The sequence below is a fragment of the Orcinus orca genome, chromosome 13 (genome assembly GCF_937001465.1).
Source record: "Orcinus orca chromosome 13, mOrcOrc1.1, whole genome shotgun sequence".
NCBI lineage: Eukaryota > Metazoa > Chordata > Mammalia > Artiodactyla > Delphinidae > Orcinus > Orcinus orca.
Window position 1 is genome coordinate 73,391,075 of NC_064571.1, and position 18,254 is coordinate 73,409,328.

An 18,254-nucleotide genomic window follows, 5' to 3' on the forward strand; every position below is an offset into this window, starting at 1 on the left:
CTTCGTTGCTGCACGCGGGCTTTCTCTAGTTGTGGCGAGTGGGGGCTACTCTGTTGTGGTGCGCAGGCTTCTCATTGTGGTGGCTTCTCTTGTTGCAGAGCATGGGCTCTAGGGCGCACAGGCTTCAGTAGTTGTGGCACGTGGGCTCAGTAGTTGTGGCACAGGGCCCTAGCTGCTCCATGGCATGTGGGATCTTCCCTGACCAGGGCTCAAACCCATTTCCCTTGCATTGCCAGGCGGATTCTTAACCACTGCGCCACGGGGAAGTCCCTCTTTGTCATTTTAAGTAATGTAATATTTTCAGGTAAAAGAATTATCTTCCAGGAAGAAAAATGCAGTTTAAACTATAATAGGCTATTTTTATCTTTTTACAACTCCTCAGCTCACTTCTATATATTTTTTTCCCTTTCTGTATTCTTTCATGATGATTGTTTAGAAATATTAAACTAGTAAGCCATTGCTCTTGGGATATTTGAGGAAATTTTAGGACATTTTGTGTGCCTGAAGTTTTAGGACTTCGTAGAATAGTACTGGCTCTAAGAAAATAAACAGCAGTGTGAGTTTTGTTTCCTGAAGTCATGGTAACTGCTGCCTCTGTGAATTCTTTTTACAAATGAAAGAAAAAGAAATTGACTGAACTTCTAAACTCTCATGAAAACAGGAGTACCTGTTTTTAAGAAAGGTAGAAAAAAAGGCTGTCTTATAAAGGAAATTGGAAAAGATTGATTGCACCCATATACTTTCTGATCTAACCTGTTGGCAGTTCCTGTTCTGTTTTTTCTTGTCTCTTGAGGATCTTTTTCTCATCAGTTATCTTGCTCTTTTTTTTTTTTGGCCTTGCTGTGTAGCTTGTAGGATCTTAGTTCCCCAACCAGGGATCGAACCCAGCGTTGAGAGTGCCAAGTTCTAACCCATGGGCCTCCAGGGAATTACCCTCTTTAAAATTTTATTGTATTTTATTCTCTTCTGTGGTTCCTTTTCTTCTGTTTACAAGAATCCAGGTCTTCTTTTAAAAAAAGAAAATCCTTCACTGCCTTCTTTGACTTTGTAACCTCTTTAAGCCTATTATCTTATTCTTCTTAATTCTGACACATAAGAGTAGCCCTGTAGTTTATCAGCTCTACATTCTTACCACTCACTGGGTTCTTCACTTAGTGATTTCCACCTCAGCATTTTGCAGAAATTGCCCTATCAGAAGTTACAGTGACCTCCTAATTACCAATCCACATGTTTATCAGCTTTCATCCTGTTTAGTCTTTTTGTTTTTTAAATTTAATTAATTAATTTAATTTATTTACTTTTTTTGGTGTGTGTGTGGTACGCGGGCTGTGTTTTGGCTGTGTTGGGTCTTCATTGCTGTGTTGGGTCTTCATTGCTGGGTGTGGGCTTTCTGTAGTTGCCGTGAGCGGGAGTCTACTATTTCTTGCGGTGTGCGGGTTTCTCATTGCGGTGGCTTCTCCGTGTTGCAGAGCACGGGCTCTAAGGCACATGGGCTTCAGTAGTTGTGGCATGTGGGCTCAGTAGTTGTGGCACACAGGCCTAGCTGCTCCGTGGAATGTGGGGTCTTCCCGGACCAGGGCTTGAACCCTTGTCCCTTGCATTGGCAGGTGGATTCTTAACCACGGCACCACCAGGGAAGCCCCATTGTTTAGTCTTTTTGTAACCAACTTCCACTCCCCCTGTTAGAGTGAGACACTGTATTTTTCTTTAGTTTATATGAGATCCTTTCTGCCTATCCCTTTAATGTAGGCATTTTTTAAAGGTTTTGACTTTTTTGTCTTTTTTTTTGCGGTACGCGGGCCTCTCACTGTTGTGGCCTCTCCCGTTGCGGAGCACAGGCTCAGCGGCCATGGCTCACGGGCCCAGCCGCTCAGCGGCATGTGGGATCTTCCCGGACCAGGGCATAAACCCGTGTCCCCTGCATCGGCAGGGGGACTCTCAACCACTGCGCCACCAGGGAAGCCCAAGGTTTTGACTTTTGCCCTCTTGTTTTTTTTTCTATATATTATTACCTGTGACGCTTTTATTACAATTTCATATCTATCTCTAGTCCTCACATCACTCTATCTCAGAACTGCATTTCTGACAGTCTGATAGACATCTCCCTAGATTTCTGGCTAGAATTCTAAACCTTATTTTCAAAATTGGAATTCACTGTTACATTTCTCCCGTCAACATATGCCTCCCGTCCCCCCACCTTCCTCCATAGCTCCTAAAACACAAAATCCACTTTTTACACCTGCCCAGTCTTTATTTTGAATATTGGTATTACTAATATTTTAGTTATTCAGCTTTATGTAATCAATTTCTTATTTTCTGCTTTTACAATTCTGTATGAGGCCATCATCAAGACTTGAATTAATCTATTGGTCTGCTAATTCACTTATTTCCTTGAATTTTTCATTTTTTAATGCTCTACTTGGGTACATTCTTTTTGTCTTTACATTGAAGTACAGGTTCTGGATTTTTGACAAATTGTGATCCGGGCAGGCAGCCTTCCCTGAAAACCAGGGCAGCATAAATTCTTCTCTGTTTTATTATTTTCAACATCTTTTACCTATTTTTACAAGATTTATGGTAGAATCGTGTTCAGTATTTGTGGTAGCTGATGAGTATGGTTTAAGAAACTGAAGACTCAAGGAGAAAATCATTTCTGCAAATTGGAAAAATTTTCTGCCTGATTTTAGAAGGTTAGAGTTTAAGAGAAAAAGTCACTTAGGTGGGGATGACTTAACTTTTCATTGTACTTTTACTTTCTGTAGTATTTGACACTGTTACTCTTACACTTCTCTTGGAAGTTATCTCATCCTTGAATCATGTTCCTCTGACCATTCTACATGTTACATTACTGTTACAAAATAAAGTCCACGTGATTTATGATGTCTTCCTTCATCTCTGTTAGCAGTTATCATTTTTTGCTTTCAGAGAATTGTGTATTTCTATTATAGTGCTTAGTATAATATGCCGTATATCATTACTGTGACTGTGAACTCAACAGATTGTGTTTTGGGTTGTAAGTAGGTTTTACTCTTTTTTTTACCATCTCTCCCCCAACCCCCATGTCTTATGTACCCAGTAGGTCCTTAACAAATGTTTGTTAAATGAAATTATTCCCTTAGTTTGAGATGCCTTTCCTGCTCGTGGATTGTAATCACTCTGACACATATTGCTAAATGACTCTGGGTAGGTTGCATAATCTCTCTTAAATATTTTTGTCCTGAAACTGGCAACGCCTTCCCTCAAAGGGTTAGGTTATAATTAACTAGTAAAATGCTTTGAAGAAGTTAAAGTTGAGCATTATGATCATCCTATTAAAGGTGAACTGTTAGTATCAGGTTTGTAGGTAAAAACTTTCCCAAAGCTTGAAGTTAATTAAATGGTGTTGAAGTAATTATTTTGTAGTATTTACATTTTGGTTATTTGCTTTATTTAAATCCCTGTATTTCTTTGGAGGGAAGGAATCTTTTGTAATGCTATTTATTCTGAGGTCTCTGTCACTGAGCCAAGTCACGACTGAAACCCTTTCATTGTAAGAGTGGTACAGTAGTGTAGTGCAGCAGTTAGGATGATGTGTGTCATATTATACTTGAACTGTTTTATATGCCAGAGGTCCTCAGACTTTCGTGTACTAAGAATCATTCAGAGGCCCTCATTTAAAATATCCCACCTCCAGAACTCTAGTTTAGCAGGTTATGTTTGTTTAATGAGAAGTCAGGTGCTTTATGATTCAGGTAGTATGTGGACAACACTTTGAGAGACACTCCTGAATGCAACTGTAAAAAGCCAGTAGAACATGAGAGAATGAGTAATAAATAAACACAAACTCATTTAAATCAATATTCAAAGAGTTATATAATAACTCACATTATTTAAAAAAATGGCTGGACTTCAAATATTTTACTATTTTGTCTTTAATTTAATAAGTACATAGTACTTATTCTCAGAGTGTGTTTGTGAAACTTCAGTACCTACAGATGCTCCATGAAAAAAGAGCTTGATCAAATAAGCTTGTGAAATGTTATATACTGTCTTCCATACTTAGAGCTATACTGCATGTTAACTTTTTTTTTTTTTGGCGGCACCTCGCGGCATGTGGGGTCTTAGTTCCCTGACCAGGGATTGAACTCAAGCCCCTTGCATTGGAAGCCTGGAGTCTTAACCACTGGACTGCCAGGGAAATCCCTGCATATTAACATATTAAAGACTATTACAAGTCCTGAAGCAAAAAACCTTGGACCTCATTGTTTCTCAAATTTATTTGTCCATGAGCCTTCCTTTGTTTCTCCTAATAATTTCTATTAATTTACAGAACAAACTTGGGAAAGTCTTGCCTTTTTTTTTTCTTGGTATTGTGGAATTAAAAAGAAGTAGGTTATTTTTTATAATTAAAGAACTTAAAATCTTGCTATTTTTAATAATTAAAGAACTTAAAATCTTGTTTGAATGTCAAGACTTGGATGTGACACTTTAAAGATGGTAAATAAGGAGCTTGCCTGGTGGCGCAGTGGTTGAGAGTCCGCCTGCCGATGCAGGGGACGCGGGTTCATGCCCTGGTCCGGGAAGATCCCACATGCCGCGGAGCGGCTGGGCCCGTGAGCCATGGCCGCTGAGCCTGCGCGTCCAGAGCCTGTGCTCCACAACGGGAGAGGCCACAACAGTGAGAGGCCTGCGTACCGCAAAAAAAAAAAAAAAAAAGTAAATATATAATGCTAAATTGAATATAATTAAGTGCCAAAATGTAGAGTTGCAGCTAGAAGAGGGAAAAAGGTCACTTTAGGTTAGATTCTTCAGGTAAGATTTTGAGGAACAGATGGGTCTTGAAGGATGAGTGGTGAGGTTTGATTAGGAGTAATGCTGGCCTGGACTATCTAAATTGGTAAAGTAGTTTACAGGTATCAGTTTCTTTATTCACAAATATGTCTTAGCTTAGAACATATGACAGTGCTTCCTCAGTGACTTATTTGTTGAATATGTTATATAGTAATGCTTTTCGAACTAACGTATATAAGAATTATCTGGGGAATCTTGTCAAAAATGGTTTCTGATTGGATGGGTCATGGGTGGAGCACATTTGAAGTGACAAATGTAGAGGCTGATCAAGTCTTGGATCAGTAGTTGAGTAAGATGACCTTTGAGGCACACTTTAAACTTGGTATTTTCTAAATATTCTAGGGCGGAGTGTCTGAGGTAGTAGACAGAGAACAATATTAGGAATGGAAGGACCTAAATTCTAGGGGTTTTTTTTTTCTCAAGTTCTGTCAGTCATTTGTTAGCTATATGACCTTGGGCTAGAGTTAGTTAACTTATGTCTGAGCTTCTCTATTTACTCTGTTAAGGGTGGGGTTGGAGAAGGCAAGGGCCTGAGGAAGTGAAATAATACAATTTTAAAAAGCCCATTTCTGTGGGTTCTGTGGACCCCTGGTGGTCCAGTGGTTAAGAATCTGCCTTCCAATGCAGGGGACGCAGGTTCGATCCCTGGTCGGGGAGCTAAGATCCCACATGCCATGGGGCAACTAAGCCCGTGTGCTGCAACTACCGAGCCCACGTGCTCTGGAGCCCGCACACCACAACTAGAGAGAAGCCCGCATGCCTCAAACGAAGAGCCCGTGCACCACAACTGAGACCCAACACAGCTAAAAAATAAATAAATAAAGTAAAAAAAAAAGAAACATCCATTTCTTAAGTACATTAAGCATGTTTACTGTTAAATACTATTACATGATTGAATTGCATCTTAAATGGTTTTTCCCACCTCTACGTGGGATGGTTTGGAAGTAGCTAACCAGTTTTTCTGGGGAACTTAAACTAATAAGTGGAGGTGTATGTTACACAACTAACATGTTTATTATCCTTACTTATAGACAGTTTGATGTTTGAATTTCTAATTGTTTTTTCCTTTGTGCCGTTTAGTACGAAACGTGGTCTTGTGGCTTTAAAACTAGTTCATGGTAAATTGTATTACAGCACAAAATAAAAAATTGGTCTTTTTGTGAAAAACATTTTAGTAAGTGGATATTAATTCTATAGGTTATACTTGGATACCTTTAAACGTATATTGCAAGTATTTCTCATGTTTGCGAGTGGCTACATTTTGACTATTTGTGTAATGTAGTTGTGTTGCTTTGGGAACATATGATACAGAAATGACATTTATGAAATGGATAGCTTTTATATTTTTTCTTTTTTTAAAATAAATTTATTTATTTTTGGCTGCATTGGGTCTTCGTTGCTGCACGTGGGCTTTCTCTAGTTGCGGCGAGAGGGGGCTGCTCTTTGTTGTGGTGCGCAGGCTTCTTGTTGCGATGGCTTCTCTTGTTGTGCAGCCCGGGCTCTAGGCACGTGGGCTCAGTTGTGGCTCGTGGGCTCTAGAGCGCAGGCTCAGTAGTTGTGGCATACGGGCTTAGTTGCTCCGCAGCATGTGGGATCTTCCCGGACCAGGGCTCGAACCTGTGTCCCTTGCATTGGCAGGCGGATTCTTAACCACTGCGCCACCAGGGAAGTCCCTATATATTTTTCTTAAAAGAAATCTGTAGCATAAAGGGAAATAACTCAAAAATGTTTAAATGGTAGTATATTGAAAATGATCATACATGCTTTTGAAATACTGATCGATAATCTTAAGTGATAAAGTATTAGCATATGAATTAAATCTTCTCTAAAGAAAAGGGAACCCTTTCCTCCACTCTCTTCCCCACCTATCCAGCATCCAAGGAATTGGGTGGCGAAGAGGAAAGCTTCTCCTCAGAGACAGTGACTCCCCTAGTTTGAAGACATGAAGCTAGGGAGGGATTAGCGGAAGCGTGTTGGATGGAGGTCTCGGGTTGAGAGATTGGTTACATTAAACAAATTAATTAATTGAAAGAGCAAATGAATAAATGTATTTGAAGATAATGGAAGCCGTGTTTCTCATTGGAAAGGACTTACAAACAAACATAAAAAGGGCAAGTCTAGAAAGAAACTTAAGGTATGGAATTAGTTGAACGCATTGGTGTACACACATTTTTTCAATTATTATTTATGCACAGATAAAGAAATAGGTATAGATGTCTATATTTCTATGTATCAATATAAATTAATATATTTCCTAGCTTTCTCTGCTGAGAGGACTCAATAGCAGTGAAACTCCAGTAACATTGAGCACACCTAGTGCCCAGATCTTGATTTCTGAATACTATCCTTGACTGAAAGGAACCTGAGCTTAATTTCTAGGGTCAGGAAGGGAGAGTACTAGATGAGCCTACAGATTTCTTTTGTGCCAGAAAGTAAGGAAGTACTCAAAATGATGGGGACATGTCAAAAGAATATTGGAACCACTTTGAGAGGGCTCCTGATGGCCAAATCTTGTATAATTTGAGCAAAGAAATAGAGTAATGGATTAAAACCCACAGAATAAAGTAAGAATCCATGAATCCATACTGATACAAATAAATGAGTGACTGAATTGAGTAAGGAGGGTTGGGGAGGGAAAATTCTTTTTATTTATTTTTTGGTTGCGTCGGGTCTTAGTTGTGGCACTCAGGATCTTTTGTTGCGGTGTGCAGGCTTCTCTCTAGTTGTGGCACACGGGCTCATTAGTTGTGGTGCGTGGGCTTCAGAGTGCGAGGACTTCGTTGCCCCGTGGCCTGTGGGATCCTAGTTCCCTGACCAGGGATTGAACCGGTGTCCCCTGCATTGCAAGACAGATTCTTAACCACTGGACCACCAGGGAAATCCCAAGAAAATTCTTTAAAGTAGGATGCCAACTAAAACATATAGGAGTGATACGATTAGATAATTACCACCATGATGGTATTGGATAAAGGCAAGAGTAGTCAATGAATGCTGTGGCTAGTGGGTGGAGGTTTGTTGAGGAACAGGATATTGGTGAATTATCAGAATGATTTCACATAAACTAATCAAATACAAAGGGAAAAATAGTGACTTTACGGTGGAGAAACCTGGCAGACACCAACTTGACTAGGTGATCAAGGTTATACCTAATGATGGGTAGGTATAGTATGCATAATATCATGTCTGTATATTCTTTCTATGAATGTTATGGCCTGACTTGGGTTATGAGGAACATCAGGTAGATGCCCACATCACAAAGGGGATGAGGAGCCAAGCAGGAACCACCTTTGACTGACCCAGACTGATAGTCATCCTGGAAAATAAAAAGCCTATATTCTTTACAGTCAAGGGCATGAAAATGGGGAAAGACTAAAGGATTGTTCCAGATAGAAGGAGACCGAGGAGATCTGATAAGTACATACAGTATATGTTCCTGGTTAGGATCCTGAACCAGAAAGGAAAGAGAGACCTTTTTGGGACATTTGATAAAATTTGAATGTGTCTGTGGACTGGCTCTGTGTTATATCAATGATGATTTCCTAATTGGGAGGGTTGAATGATGCTAATATAGCAGAGTGTTCTAATTTTGGGAGTTACACACTGGAGTATTTAGGAGAGGAATGATGAATCATGTCATAAAAAGTTGTATCTACACATATTCTGTAGGCTTGAAACTATTTTAAAATAAAAACAAACTAAACATACTTTTCTGAGGATAAATTTATCTTTCTAACTTTTTTGTTTCTGTATTTATAGATTATTACATTTTGCTACACTTGTAGAGAGATTCCTTCAGTAAATGTTTATTGGTTGAATAAGCACTGTACTTTATCCAAGAATTTAAGAATTCTGTGAATTTTAATAGGATAATAAATACATTTTAAACTTTGTCTTTCAGAAAGCTGAAGTCGATGGTAGTTTAAGTGATAGCCATGTGTCTCCTCCAGCCAAACGCACTTTGAAACAACCTGATTCTGTTTGCAAAGACAAATCAAAATCACGAAGTACTGGTCAGCGAGAGGAATGGAACATATCAACTGGACAGGCCAGGTGAGAATGGAGAACTCCTCCATTGTTTTTTCATGAATTATTTGACGTGATTCAGGGCTGATAATTGCTAATTTTCTTAAATTGTAAAGCTACCTGGCTAGAAATACTTATAAATTGTATTAAGCTTATTTTATAATTTCTGTATGTAATTTTATTTTCTCTAAATATGCCAAAAATATATGTAGTATGTAATAGAAACTAATATTACTAAAACAATAAGAATTTTGATAGGTCTTGAATGTGCATACGTGTTTATAGTCCTGAAAATTTAAGTAAAAACATATGGTTAAAATTATATTTTTTACTTGAAAATAAGATAAAATCTCCCCTTCCTAAAATTAAGTATTCCACTTGAATTGGTATACTAAAATGTAATAAAATCTAAATTAATTTTTAAAGAAATCTTTTCATCTATCTGGTTGTTTTCAACTTAAATTTGCTTTGTGTCTGTTTTGATATGTATTAGAAAACAATTTTACTCACTTAACCAAAGTAAGTGGTACTAATTTAATGTAGATAGGATAGGTGTATGCACACTCAGAAAAGATTTAAATTTTGAGCTTAGAGTCTTTAGCTTCTCTTTTTTCCAGTGTTTGATGTAGAAGTGCTGATGATGTGCCAACTGCAAACCAGAAGTAAAAGGGAATTCCCTTTTGACAATATTTTGATTTTATGTGTGTAGGTAAATTCGGGATACTCTTAGGCTTTAATGAAAATAATCCTTGCAGTTATATAGATTTTGACAGGCATTGTACATTTACTAGTCTCTAAAGAGTCTTTACCTATTTTAATATGTATTTAAAAATTTAAATTTTGCATTGTCTGGGAGTTAAGTAGATTATGTGAATCAGTCTATTGATTTTTTTTTTTGTTAACTTTACCATACTCCTTCATCTGTGAGATGAAACAGATCCAGATAACTATAATGATGTTACTTAAAATAAGTACAGCCCTTTAATTACACTTCTACACTTGATCTATCTGTTGTAATCTGTATCCTGTATTTATTAAATGAGTGAATCAAGCTTCTTTTTCTAGTAAATGCTCTAAAAAGTGTTCTTGTAGTGTTAAAAGTTTGACCTTTAATTGTAAGATAATTTTAACAGTTTAATTCAGGTGTAAGTCTCTGATACCGTAGATTTCCCACATCTTATCCACTCAAATCTTTTATGTAAATTAATCTTGATCATGTCTTTCATGTAAAAAGGCTTAAAATTCTTTTGAGGGGAGAGAGTTTTGCTTCCATTTAGGTACCTTAGAGTTTGATATTCCTTTAAAAAATACTAAGTACATTTTGAATAAAAAGCTTAAGAAATAATGAATACTAATAAAATTTACTGTTTTTTTTTTTTTTTGGCAGGAGAATAATGTTTAGCAGTTCACACAATTTTAAAAGTTTTTTGAGTTAAACTTTCATCAAGGGATGTGATTAAGTGCTACACTGTTAGAATTAGACTCTTAGTGTTTCAGATGACCTGAAAAGAAAATGCCATTTGACCTATCAGATTCAACATAATCGAATTTTAGGGAAACTTGTAGTTAAAGATATTTTAGATTTTGAGATAGTATAAATACAAAAATCAGGATTTGTTTGAAGGCTTGTATTAATTTTTATGTCATGAACCTGAGAGTCCTAATTCCTTTGTTTTGGTACTCTAAAGTCTTAAGAGCATCTAAGGTAAAATGACTTTCACAAAAGTTCTTTCACAAAAATAATTTGTTAAAATACAGTTCATTGGAGGAAAATTGAATATAGATAAAAATTAGTATTACCTATGAAAAATAATGAATCCTAAAGAACTTTGTTAACAACCACTATATTCTTTTTTTTAAAACAAGTTATTTATTTATTTAGTTTATTTATTTATTTACGGCGTTGGGTCTTCGTTGCTGCGTGCGGGGCTTTCTCTAGTTGCAGCGAGCGGGGCCTACTCTTCATTGCGGTGCACGGGCTTCTCATTGCGGTGGCTTCTCTTGTTGTGGAGCACAGGCTCTAGGCACATGGGCTAAGTAGTTGTGGCTTGCAGACTCTAGAGTGCAGGCTCAGTAGTTGTGGCGCACGGGCTTAGTTGCTCCGTGGCATGTGGGATCTTCCTGGACCTGGCCTCAAACCCGTGTCCCCTGCATTGGATTCTTAATCACTGCACCACCACGGGAGCCCAACAACCACTAAATTCTTTAAAGAAACTACTGTTGATTGGTGAAATAACTTATTTATTTATGTTTTTTTTAAAAAAATTATTTATTTTTGGCTGCGTTTGGTCTTCGTTGCTGCGTGTGGGCTTTGTCTAGTTGCGGCAACCGGGGGCTACTCTTCGTTGCAGTGCGTGGGCTTCTCATTGTGGTGGATTCTCTTGTTGTGGAGCATGGGCTCTAGGCGCGTGGGCTCAGTAGTTGTGGCATGCAAGCTCAGTAGTTGTGGCTTGTGGGCTCTGGAGTGCGGTCTCAGTAGTTGTGGTGCACGGGCTTAGTTGCTTCACGGCATGTGGGTTCTTCCTGGACCAGGGCTCGAACCCGTGTCCCTTGCATCGGCAGGCGGATTCTTAACCACTGTGCTGCCAGGGAAGTCCCGAAAATTTTGTTTTGTGGTCAGATGATGAGGGAGTAGTGAGGTGAGGCAGAAATGTAATCACCACTGCTGAGGCTCATTAGAATGAAGGCTGGTAGTGGTTAAAGTCTTTTCAAATGATTGATTTTGCTGAATTGAGGTTTAAAATTCTCATAAATCATTGAATGCCTTGGGTTTATGTGGGAAAGGGAGAATAAGTAATGATTTTTGAGTCTGATATTGCATTTGCAGTGTGCTTCACATAATTAAAGGTGTAGAAACTTTTTTTTTTTTTTTTTTTTGCGGTATGTGGGCCTTTTACTGTTGTGGCCTCTCCCGTTGCAGAGCACAGGCTCCGGACGTGCAGGCTTAGTGGCCATGGCTCACGGGCCTAGCTGCTCCGTGGCATGTGGGATCTTCCCGGACTGGGGCACGAACCCGTGTCCCCTGCATCGGCAGGCGGACTCTCAACCACTGCACCCCCAGGGAAGCCCTAGAAACTTTTAATGTAATAATTATCTAATGCAGAGTGATACTGTCTCCATTTAAAAAATTTAGGATACAGAGATATAGGGAAATATCCCGCACCCACACCCCCTACCCCCCCTTGTTTTAACATCTTTATTGGAGTATAATTGCTTTACAGTGGTGTGTTACTTTCTGCTTTATAACAAAGTGAATCAGCTATACATATACATATATCCCCATGTCTCCTCCCTCTTGCATCTCCCTCCCTCCCACCCTCCCTATCCCACCCCTCTAGGTGGTCACAGAGCACCAAGCTGATCTGTCTGTGCGCTATGCGGCTGCTTCCCACTAGCTATCGATTTTACATTTGGTAGTGTATATATGTCCATGCCACTCTCTGTTTGTCCCAGCTTACCCTTCCCCTTCCCCCTGTCCTCAAGTCCATTATCTTAGTAGGTCTGCGCTTTTATTTCCGTCCTGTCCCTAGGTTCTTCATGACCTTTTTTTTTTTTAGATTCCATATATATGTGTTAGCATATGGTATTTTTTTTTCTCTCTCTGACTTAACTTCACTCTGTATGACAGTCTCTAGGTCCATCCACCTCACTACAAATAACTCAGTTTCATTTCTTTTTATAGCTGAGTAATATTCCATTGTATGTATGTGCCACATCTTCTTTGTCCATTCATCTGTTGTTGGACACTTAGGTTGCTTCCATGTCCTGGCTACTGTAAATAGAGCTGCAATGAACATTGTGGTACATGGCTCTTTATGAATTATGGTTTTCTCAGGGTATGCCCAGTAGTGGGATTGCTGGGTCATATGGTAGTTCTATTTTTAGTTTTTTAAGGAACTTCCATACCGTTCTCCATAGTGGCTGTATCATTTACATGCAAGAGGATTCCCTTTTCTCCACACCCTCTCCAGCATTTATTGTTTGTAGATTTTTAGTTGATGGCCATTCTGACTGGTGTGAGGTGATCATTGTAGTTTTGATTTGCATTTCTCTAATGATTAATGATGTTGAGCATTCTTTCATGTGTTTGTTGGCAAACTGTATACCTTCTTTGGAGAAATGTCTGTTTAGGTCTTCTGCCCATTTTTGGATTGGGTTGTTTGGTTTTTTTGATATTGAGTTGCATGAGCTGCTTGTATATTTTGGAGATTAATCCTTTGTCTGTTGATTTGTTTACAAATATTTTCTCCCATTCTGAGGGTTGTCTTTTCATCTTGTTTATGGTTTCCTTTGCTGTGCAAAAGTTTTGACGTTTCATTAGGTCTCATTTGTTTATTAATTTGTTTTTATTTCCATTTCTCTAGGAGGTGGGTCAAAAAGGATCTTGCTGTGATTTATGTCACAGAGTGTTCTGCCTGTATTTTCCTCTAAGAGTTTTATAGTGTCTGGACTTACATTTAGGCCTTTAATCCATTTTGAGTTTATTTTTGTCGCAGCCTCTTTTAAAAATAAAAGAGACTTCATAATCATAAAGGATTTATTAGAGGATTAATTTAAGCAGTGAACCCACCTGGTTACATTTTAAGTGATTAATTTTTGGCAACCTTGATTTAAGAGACTTTTTAGGCACCTTTATTATTGTATAGGCAGACCAACCCTTAAAATCCCAATATTCTCTATTTTTATACCCAAGTATTTCATATTCTATCTCCTTCTTTTTCTCCTTTTTATAAAGAGAAATGATAATTGTAAAATGATGACAATAAACTATAATTGGTAATTGGATTGATTGAAGAACAAGTTTTTTTCTCCCCCCACCTTAAAATAGATCTTTCATTAGCAATGAAATAAAAGCCAATTAAGCACTGTCTTCTTTTTTTTATTTTTTTTGCGGTACACGAGCCTCTCACTGTTGTGGCCTCTCCCGTTGCGGAGCACAGGCTCCGGACGCGCAGGCTCAGTGGCCATGGCTCACGGGCCCAGCCGCTCTGCGGCATGTGGGATCTTCGCGGACCGGGGCACGAACTCTTTTGAATAATTTAAGTGTGTAAAATTCCAACCATTTAGTCTTACATACAGCTAAAATTCATATGGAGCCAAGACTTGTGAATTAAGTGATTAAACTGAGTTAATGTTATATTGGGTCCAAAGCCAAACTACATTTATTATTTTTCTATGTGGTTTTAAGTGGATTTTAAGAGTGATTCTAGGGAATTCCACATGTATAATCTTCTAAGGAATGACCTGTTAACACATCAATTCTATTACTTTAGAGTCAAACTCATATACCAGGAGGATTGCGTATTTGTATATAAAGGTGCTAAAAATGAAATACTTTCTAAGAGGTAGTATATTAGAACAAGATGGTTATGTTGTTTTTATGGGGAAAGGAGGGATGGAGTTTATTTATTTTTTGTGGTACATGGGCCTCTCACTGCTGTGGCCTCTCCCGTTGCGGAGCACAGGCTCCGGACGCGCAGGCTCAGCGGCCACGGCTCACGGGCCCAGCCGCTCCGTGGCATGTGGGATCTTCCTGGACTGGGGCATGAACCCGTATCCCCTGCATTGGCAGGCGGACTATCAACCATTGCGCCACCAGGGAAGCCCGAGGTGGAGTCTTTTATTTTGTGTTTTTGATAGTCTGAAGGCACAGAATAGTTTTTGTTCATACCTTTAGTCATCCTATCTGTGACCTTTATTAGACAGGGACATTTATAATTAATATTTATAACATTTATAATTTTACATGAAGAATGCTGGAATAACCAAAAATGTTAGAATATTTTAGTTAAAAAATGTTGTGCAAACCACATAGATAAGCAGATGACAGTCATATGTACTGTTTTTTGAATGTCCTCTCTCCCCCCTTTTTTACTCTTTGAAAATGATAATTGTTGGATATTTCAAAAAATACTCTAGTAAGTTTAAATTGATAGCTCTTTTACTATGTAACAATTTAGCTTTTGGTTTTGAATTTCTAATTATAGTAAGGCGTACTGTGACTTTTTTCATAAGTCTTCATGTTTTAATGACCCTTTAAGTATCTTTCTAGTGACTTAACATTTCTGTTCCTCCACCAAAAGGGAGAGTTGTGCAATAGATTTTGAGAAATTAGCTAAATTTTCATTTATTAGTTTAGAATGTGTAATATAATACTTTGAGGAAATTATTAAGTGGTGTTGGTGTGCCAATACTTTTTTCGTCTTACAGTTTATCATTTGAATAACTTTGTCATTGTTTGAATTTTATGTTGTCAACAAAAACCAATAGTAAATGTCTGTGACCATTGTTACTTATGGCGTCAGCTGACTTTATGATACATATTAAGCTTAAGCCTTTTCATTGGATTTTAATTTATAGAGTTGAAGACAGTTCAGTTTGTAATCTGTTATTAAAACTTTTCTTGAAGTAATGAAACGACTCTTAGCTAGTATATTTTATTAATTGGTATATTATCAGTCTTAGGGTAAAAAAATGTCTTTACTCTTAAAAAAGTAATATTACATTACTGACATTTTAAAGATTAAAATGATTCCACCAGTATTTGCATTTCTTGCTTCTTTAAATGAATGTTGATGTGTTTGCGTATTAAATATAATTGTGTTCTAGGTTAACTTCTCAGCCTGGTGCTACATTACCAAACGGACATAGTAGCTTATGTGAGTATTCTGTTATGAAACTGGTTAGTATTGAAATTCTTATAATGTTGTTAAGAGTATTAAAGTGGGGTAAAATAGCGTAATTTACTAGTATGCTAAGTATACTGTTGGAAGTGACTGGATTTCAGTCATGGTAAATATGTAATTGTTAAACACTGAGAAATCAGTACAACTGAAATAATTTAAATTATTATAGCAGATTGTAAACAGTTATAGAAATTTTAGATTTTGGATATTAAAGCCATTTAAGAGGTTATATAAGCTTTTTATAGTCTTTTAAAAGTAATTTTTGATTTTTTTTCTTTCTTTTTATACTCTATACTTTGAAATGGCAATTTCTCTCTTCTTGTAGCCCTTCGAAGCCATCCCCTTCGAGGCGAAAAGAAGGGAGATGGGGACCTTTCTTGTATAAACGGTGACATGGAAGTCAGAAAAAGTTGTCGTTCCAGGAAAAACAGATTTGAAAGCGTGAACCAGAGTTTGTTATTTGATCAACTAGTAAATAGGTATGAATGCTTTTGCAGCCAGCAGTTTCATGTAACTGTTGATTTTTTTAAGCCAGTTATGTTTTAAAAAGTAACTTAAGCACTGACTTAGCAATCAATACAATTATTTAAAAACTTAATTTGAATTAACCATGGCTAGCAATGATTGTCAGTTTCTGGTTACTTTATTACATTTAATACAATTTATGTGATAGCTCATTTTTTCTCATACTTTTTAAAGCACTTGTGCATAGATAATATAAAAAGTAATTTTATTTTGACTTCACTACTATAGTCCTTTAATATTTGCTCATTTAACATTTGTGTTTTTGACAATTTTCAAGCAGCATTAAGTTTCATTATTGATATATAGTAGGCATAGTTTTACTTAGTCAAGATTCTGAATTGAAAGTCTTTTGAGACTGCACATGTTGGATGTAGCCTAGCTGACTCTTCAGTGTCTACATGCAATGAAACTTTATTCTTCTCAGCTAATAAATCATCCTCCTTAATCACTGCAGTAGCCTGGAGAAGTGAGGTCAGTGTAATTGCTATTTGAAATGAGAAGAAATTATATTCTATTCTATAGTGGTAGTGTCAGAATTAGTTATTATTTGTTAAGTACTTAGATCAGTATCTGGGCTATGTGTGTGTTTAAAACATAAAATGTGCCAATGTTACCATATATTTTGTGGATGTCAGTGTCCTCTAATTTCTAAAAGTATCTATTCAGTTAACCTTATATTAGCTTTAAACTTTTTACAAATCCTTTTTTCTATACAATTTTTAACACCAATTTTTAACAAATGTGCCAATGTTACCATATATTTTGTGGATGTCAATGTCCTCTAATTTCTAAAAGTATCTATTCAGTTAACCTTATATTAGCTTTAAACTTTTTACAAATCCTTTTTTCTATACAATTTTTAACACCATCTTCAAGTAAAAAGATTTGAATTTTTTTTTTTTTTCAGTGCCTTAGGTCTGGTAGTCAGTTATTTGTAGTAGCATTATGAATTTAAATATTTGGAGACTTACAAACAAAGGTCTTATATTTGTAAGTTATATTAAGGTAGAAGATGTTCTGATTCCATCTTTTTTTTTTTTTTGGCTGTGCTGCATGGCTTATGGGATCTTAGTTCCCCATCCAGGGTTTGAACCTGGGCCCCAGCAGTGAAAGTGCTGAGTCATACCCACTGGACCACCAGAGAATTCCCTGTTTCCATCTGTTTTGGGGGCATTATCTTCTGGTGGATGCCAGTTCAGAAACAGATATTAATTGGGATGTTAGGTACAGTTACATATCAGGATTTAATTATGCGTTGACGAAGAGCTCTTTTACATGTATGACACAGTGTTTGATTCCATGGTTGTCTAAACCCTAGTTTTATTATATAATTGTAGTACTGCTGAAGCTGTACTACAGGAAATGGACAATATAAACATTAGAAGGAATCGTCGATCAGGAGAAGTAGAACGGCTTCGAATGTGGACAGATACAGAATTTGTGAGTATATTAACTTTAACAACCTTTGCACGTATTTTTTATTTGGACTGAGGAATTGAGAGAGAGAGAGAGCAACATTTGGATTTTCTTGAATTAACAGAATTGTTCCTTCTTTGTTTCCAGTTTAATCTGGGATTTTATTCTTTTCTTTCTTCTTTTATCCTTACCCCCCTTGCCACAACCTTCCCCAAAAGACCCTCTACACTTCTGCAGAGGGTCATCTTAAAGTCCACCTCTGATTCTGTCACTTTTCTCATCGGAACCTTTAACGGTCTTTTTTCTTTTTTTTTCGGCACTGTGCGGCACGTGGGATCTTAGTTCCCCACCAGGGATTGAACCCGTGCCCTCTGCATTGGGAGGGCAGAGTCCTAACCACTGGACCAACAAGGAAGTCCCTTTAATGGTTTTATAATGTGTACTGAATTAATTAAAATCACCTTGACCTTCATAATCTGGTTTCAACTTTATCTTCTCACATACCATTGCCCAAATATAAATGAATCATTCTTATTCTCCTATCTTTTATTCCTGTTAATACTTCTGGTTAAGGCCTGATGCAGTTCTACCTTTGTTTCAAGGCTCTTTTCAGATGCTTCCTCCCCTCCTCCCCCAAACACGGCCGGCAGGGGCGGATTAATCTTTTTGAATTCTAGACTCTTCTGTACCTTTTGCTTGTGGGATCTCAGTTCCCTGACCAGGGATTGAACCCTGGGCACAGCAGTGAAAGCCCAGAATCCTAACCACTAGGCC

The 18,254-nt window shown here is 37.5% G+C and overlaps 1 protein-coding gene across 3 annotated transcripts in view; it reads left to right on the forward strand.

Annotated features, from left to right (window-relative positions):
- Positions 1–18,254, forward strand: part of ATAD2B (ATPase family AAA domain containing 2B) — a 169,841-nt gene that overhangs the window by 28,979 nt on the left and 122,608 nt on the right. For all 3 annotated transcript variants that reach the window (XM_049696353.1, XM_004268079.3, XM_004268080.3), the window contains exons 2-5: positions 8,729–8,880; positions 15,463–15,512; positions 15,865–16,018; positions 17,402–17,504. In XM_049696353.1, the coding sequence (XP_049552310.1) occupies positions 15,933–16,018; positions 17,402–17,504 (189 nt within the window). In that variant the 5' untranslated portion in view covers positions 8,729–8,880; positions 15,463–15,512; positions 15,865–15,932. The remainder of the gene's footprint in view (positions 1–8,728; positions 8,881–15,462; positions 15,513–15,864; positions 16,019–17,401; positions 17,505–18,254) is intronic.